Source organism: Polistes canadensis, unplaced genomic scaffold (genome assembly GCF_001313835.1).
Source record: "Polistes canadensis isolate GaletaPanama2010 unplaced genomic scaffold, ASM131383v1 scaffold_62, whole genome shotgun sequence".
Classification (NCBI taxonomy): Eukaryota; Metazoa; Arthropoda; class Insecta; order Hymenoptera; family Vespidae; genus Polistes; species Polistes canadensis.
The window spans coordinates 500,699-507,452 of NW_014569609.1; the positions used below are offsets into that span (position 1 = coordinate 500,699).

The 6,754-nt window shown below is 32.4% G+C and overlaps 1 protein-coding gene across 1 annotated transcript in view; it reads left to right on the forward strand.

Moving 5' to 3' along the window:
* The first annotated feature begins 513 nt into the window (after positions 1 to 513).
* The window catches only part of LOC106786007, a 226,729-nt gene continuing 220,488 nt past the window's right edge, over positions 514 to 6,754 (forward strand). Inside the window, exon 1 of the mRNA XM_014746944.1 lies at positions 514 to 1,694. Within this exon, the coding sequence (XP_014602430.1) occupies positions 1,643 to 1,694 (52 nt within the window). The 5' untranslated portion in view covers positions 514 to 1,642. The remainder of the gene's footprint in view (positions 1,695 to 6,754) is intronic.

The following is a 6,754-nucleotide window of genomic DNA, read 5'->3' on the forward strand; positions in this document are numbered from 1 at the left end:
AATAATATATAATATAAAAATTATATCGCATTATATAATTTCCATTGATTATCTTACTAATCACATATCTCTTTTATCTTCTTGGTTGGACATTCTTTACTGAGGAGGAGTAGGAGGGAGGGAGGGGCACACCTTGGTAAAGGAAAGGTGTGGAATAGAAACGGCGTGTGCGATTTGATGTTGCTAAAGGATAGGATGAAGATCGTGGGATAGTAAGAGAAGAAGAAGAAGAAGAAGAAGAAGAATAAGAATAAGACGGAGAAAGAAGAAAAGAGAAAGAGAGAGAGAAAGAGATAGAAATATAGAGTGTGAGAGAGAGAGAGAGAGAGAGAGAGAGAGAAAGAAAAATAAAAAAAGAAAAAAAGGATATAAAGTGTAGCAGAGCGTGCGTCGTTGGCGGGAAACGGGGGGTGGGGGATTTCGGTATCTCATAGGGTTGAGATTGGTGGGGATAGTTTAGGGCGGTCTGCGCATGCGCGGCTCGTGACGGAACTGCTTCGCGCGGCGACGCTCAGTCTCGTTCGTTGCAATCCAGTGCAGATATACGTTCAATTACCCTGTCAACGCTCCTTAAAGTCCCATCCTCGGGAAATCGCGATATTCGTACTCTTGTCAGTGGCATTGCCAACGTACGAATCGATTATTTTTTCAGTGATAGATAACTGTGTTAAAAAAGATCTTTCTGTATTATTTTTTTCCCCCCCCCCCGAAACCCCTTTTTTTATTATTATTATTATTATTATTAATATTCTTTTTTTTATTTTACAAAGAAGAACGATAAAAAAGAATTATAAGAAAAATTAAGGGTGTAAAGGTGAATTGAGAGAAAACGAAACAACACGTGGGGATTGGAAGAGAGAGAGAGAGAGAGAGAGGGATACATTTAATTGGATATTTTCAATGAGGGATTATTTGTTGTATAAAGTTGATAAAAAATAGTAAAGTGTGTTGTGTTGTTTAAGGGAAGAATTATTCGAATCGCCGCCGTCTTGGCGGTCGGTCAGGCGCCTTGCGTGTCCGATTTTCCTCTCCTCTCCTCTCCTCACTACTCCACCACCATACTCTCCTATCGGTCCTGTGAGAGGGTGGTGTCATTCATACGGAACGATCGTGAGTGAAGAAGAAGAAGAAGAAGAGGGAAAGGGAAGGAGGAAAGTTTGACAGTTGACGATTATTACTCGTGTGCATTTCAGTCTAACTAAACACAAGGCCATCGTTGATATTATTGTTCATTTGTTAAATACATCCTCCTCCTCCTCTTCACTGTTGTTTGATTTCATTTTTACATGGATTAAATGAAACGTTAAGTGAAGACAATATTAAACAAAAAAAAAAATAAAAAGTTGGGTGAATTATTTATGTGTATTATTGAATTTAAAATATAACGAAAACAAATTTACAACGCCAGTGGTGGGGTAGTGTGTTAAAAAACAAGAGTGTGTCTTCTCACATCTTTAATATTGACACGAGAAAGATTTGGTTGAAAAAGAAAAATTTTTTTAAAAACACACACAGGAAAAAAGTGTGCGTCAAAAGTTCTAAGTCAAGTTCGTCGTCGTTGTTGTAAATTTAAAAAAATAATTGACGAAAACGGGGAAGACACTACACAACGGGAACAAAGATTTGATATAGAATTTCGGACATGGCTCGACACCTGTGGCTAAAAGCAGCACTCGTATTTATCCTCGTAGCAGGTGAGAAACTTTCCCCTTAATCTTTTTCTGTTTTTTTTTTTGTTTTTCTTTCACATAAAGTCGCGTGTCAGTTTTTCTTTTTCTCGTTGTCGCGTTGTCGTCACTTCACCGTTGGTGGTCGCCAAAAAGAACACGCGAGGATGAACGACTACAAGATCCATCGTTCCCCATCGAACACGTTGTTTCTTCATGTTCCCGGCCTTTTTCTTGCCTTCCCATCGGCAACTCGCCAAGATTCCTGTTCTATAATACGACTCCACCATACACGTTTTTTTCCTCTCCCCTTTCTTGTTTTTTTTATCCCCGTTCTTTTCTTTTTCTTCTTTTGTTTTTTAAATTCAAAACCCCGTTTTTCCATATTCCACTTCCGGCCACCTTCACCGTCGTTGAGAAAATTTTCTGACAATGGGGAAAGTACCCCCCAAAAAAAAAAAAGAAAAGACCACCTTGACAAATAACGCGAGAGAAAATATTTTTTTTCTTTTTTTGTCTCTTTCTAACTCATAAGAATAAAGAGAAGATCTAGCACCACCACCATCATCACCCTGTTTTTTTTTTTTTTTTTTTACTATTTTCCCATTCTTCTAGCCTACACCAACGTTTGCGTGGCTAGAATTAGCTAGAATTCATTTCACTTGGGGGGGGGAACTATGATGTGTATATATACGTTGCGGAAAAAACGAGGCGTGATTTGAGTGTGGGAGATGATCCCGTGATGAGACAGGAAAAGTATCATACTCTCATTCTTAACTAGTCGACATTTTCGTAAGACCTATAATATCACGGTTCACAGATTTATCTCTATGAAACTATGAAAATTTTTAAGATTTTTTTTTCTTCAGGATGCATAATAATAATAAACACACCGGTGGGGGTGGGTGTGTGTGCATAAAAATCCTTTGTTTCTTTTTTATTTTTCTCATTTTCACTCTTCCTTCCTTTTTATTATACTTTTCGCGATTTTTTTTTTTTTTTGGGGGGGGATTTTTTCTCCTTGCCTTTGCTTTGCTTTCATTTTCAAAAGTAGCATGAGTGATAGTGCAGTATAGTAGCCTAATTATCATCGCCTAGGAAAAGAAGAAATGCCTCGAAGGAAAAAGTATTTCTTCTTTGTTTCCCACTCTGCGACGCCTTTTTTTTCGTTACATTGTTTTATTTGTCCTCTTTTTTTTTGTTTTTCGGTTATTTTTCATTTTTCCGTTACGTTGCAGTAGTGTGCATATTTGTTGTGTGCACGTATATACACGTTGGTAATATCTAACACACAACTTTCTTCTTTTCCTTCCTTATGTCTGTCTTTCTTTCTTTCTTTTTTTCTTTCTTTGTTTCATTCAGCTCTCCCTTCGTTCTTTCGTTTTCCAACATGTACGACGAGTCCCGTCGTAGTTACTTGGAAAAACAAAGTATTCCAACAAAGTGGTGATCCTCGGAGAAAATTGCGTCGCGTTGCAACGTTTCTACTACCCACTATGACATTGTTTTTTAAACGAGAAAACGAGAACACGTTTGTTTTCGAGCGAGTAAAAACTGTGTAATTGTATATGCGTGTATATACATATATATGTGTGTGTGAACATATGCAAGTTTTAAGTATGTGATCCATTTCATGACACCGATAACTTTTTGCACATATAATTTTTACTAACTTTTTACATTCGTTTAAGAAAATCATTCTAATAATAATGTTAAATAACGTAATAGTGTTTTTTTTTTATTATGATAAAAAATATCAACTTATCGATTACTATTATGTTTTTAGTAATTACAATGTGTCGGTAATAATTTGATTTGATAGCGAATCAGATTGAGTTTGATTGTTTGTCTTTTTTTTTTTTTTTAAATTAAACTTGATATTAATCCGAATTTTTTTTCATCTAAGATTATATTTCATATTTCAAAAGAATATTTTTAACGGAAGTATATTTTCATTGTGTTATACGGTTGTTTATGTGTGCGTGATCATTTCTGTGTTTTAAGCGATACTTGATTTATTATGAAAAGATAAGAATAACAAAATATTGAAAATATCGTCAACATCGTCTGTTTTTCGCAGTAATTGAGAAATTATTTTTTTGTATCAGAAAAATGGGGGAAAAAGTTATTAAGAATATGACGATCATATATCATTGAATAAATTTGATTGATCAAATTATTTTCTTTCATGAAAACAAGTTAGTATTCTAATTTGTAAATTGATTCACGTAAGCGTATACATGTGTGTGTTATATATACGCGTGAATATAATACACTTTTATTTGTTCACAAATCTATTATTTATTATTTCTACTTAAAGAATATCTTGAATTTGTTTTTTTTTTTTTTCATTTCCGAATAAGTGACGAGTGATATAGCAGTTCTCATGTGAATAGAACAAATTGATTCTACGTTTCGTCTGCCAACTTTCGCACAAAAAGTATTGCTGGTTAGCATGGTTTCCAGAATACACAAAATCAGTATATTCGTACGGTATTTTACGAAAATTGTCGGGTAAACGGTTCTCCATTGAACGTCTATGTAAATTTAGTATTTCATACTTGCTATTGTTGGAACGTGTTTTACTTGTTAAAATAATCCTTAACCCTTTCATTGTACATCTTATATTCTTATTAGTATTTGAATTTTGCCTAATGTTTATTTACTTTGTAATTGTTTTAAACAAAAACTATCGAAATTAAATATTTTCAGTATAATATATATCTTTCATAAATAACGAAAGGGTTAAAAACAAAACTAAATCTTAAAAAGAAAAAAGAAGAGAAATAATAACCATTATCAGAATTATTTAGATAATACAAACTTAATTAATTGTACTAATCAAAGTGTCGTTCATCTATTAAACAAGTATCAATATTATTTCGTTATTAATTTTAATTAAACATTTTAAAAAACAAAATGATAATTATAAAATCATAAATACACAGATCCGAAGAGATCCGCAATTTTCATTAGTAACGAAAGGGTTAAAAACAAAAATAAATTTTGAAAAAAAAAAGTGAAATAATAACCATAATCACAATTAGATACAAACTTAATTGTAYTAATCAAAGTATCGTTCATCTATTAAACAAGTATCAATATTATTTCGTTATCAATTTTAATTGAACATTTTAAAAAACAAAATGATAATTATAAAATCATAAATAAACAGATCCGAAAAGAAGCACGAAATAAAAATCGTTTTATTTGCTAAATATACAAACTTAATCTACTTATCAAAATATCGTTTATCCATTCACGTGTATGTGTATGTGTGTGTATATTCAAATTATTTCATTATCAGCTTCGAAGCACATCTTCAAACGTAAGATTAAACCACAAAGACGGAGGTCGGAGGTCATAGTGTCTCTTCGTGTTCAGGTTACCGTGGTTGAGAAGAGAGCAAGAGAAAGAGAAAGAGACAGACAGAGAGAGTGAGAGAGTGTGAGAGTGAGAGAGAGAACACGATTTACGGTGCATTAACGGGCCCAGACTTCAACGCTACCTCTTCTTCTACCTCTTCCTCATCCCTCTTTCCTTCTTCCCCTCTTCTGTCTCTCATACAAACTTTACGGTACGACTTAGCCCTCTCCTGACCAAAGCACTCGAAAGCTTTCGGAATCAAGTCGTTACTTCTGGCCGAAATACTTCGAGGCGTCCGGCAACGCTTTCACGCCTGGCCAGCTTTCTAGCTAACCGCATTAATTTCTCTACGACTTTACGTCATTTCTATACCAACTATACCATCCATCTCACTTCCAACCTACCCCATGGATTTTATTATAAAAAATATCAGATATATACAACATCTTTAACCCTTCTTTGCATGATGATGGAAATTTCAATCATAATATTTAGTCAACAAAAAAAGGTACTCAAAACCCTTGTACTGTATATTTGTTGTTGCTGGCAACTTTTTAAGCGACTATTGCGTACAACAAAACGCACTTGTCAAAAAATAGCACTAGGATTTTTTTTAAATATTTTTCCTTTAATCTAGAGCATTAATTACATCACCGTGATTTATTTTAAAAAAAAAAAAAGAAAAAATCATGCAAAGAAGGGTTAATTTTCTTCCCCCCCCCCCCCCAAAAAAAGAAAAAAATTCCCTCGTGTGAATGAAAGATAAGAAAAATAAAATTTCAAATAAAAAACAAAGTGAGGAGAAATATTTCATACATGTAATAGTATTTTTATTTTTATTTTTTGTTTGCACGAAAATATATTAATATTGATGATAATAATAATTTTGAAATAATCCACAATGTTATGTTCGTTGTATAATCTTAAAACAGTCAATCTCTTTTTTTTTTGTTCTTTTCTTTTCTTTATTTTTAATTAATCATTTTGTATCCCCTCGTTTCGTTTCATTTCATTTCCCCAACTTGCTGTAATTTTGATAATGCAAGGATATATAATAGAAAGATACTTTTCATTCGTTTATTTGTCTGGATTATTCGTTTTACGTATTTTATGTTAAACAAAAGCGAAATACACGTGTTAATATTTTATTAGTAGTGAAAAGTATGGAAAGAAAAAACGTCCGATATAATTTATAATAATAATAATAATACTTATCTCTCTCTCAGATATTATAGCAAAATAATAATAATAACAATAATAACAATAAATATTCGAAATTAGTAGTAATCTGTGGTCTCGGTGTATTTATTGTTATCCAAAACGATGTAGATTTCATTTTAAATTGTTTAATACCCATATGAAGAAAGTTATATTTGTTTGTCAGTGATGCCTTCGTATCATAGAAACGTTCGAGATAAAGTTTAAATATTAATTACTTAAGCACGCTACATGCTCATTCTCAAATTTATCTCCGAGGTATAAAACAAACCTGACCACGAATGATTGCACAAAATTAATGACGATTTTTATTACGAAATTTTACGTGTGAATAGAATTAAAAAATAAATAAATTATGATTTCGTTATATACATTTTAATGTAACATCGAATTAAATCGAGAAAAAAAGAAATGAAAAGTAAAAAAACGTATAATAATTTCCAAAATCATGAGATATCCACGGGTTTGTTGTCACTAGTATCATCAAATTAATATTAATAAAT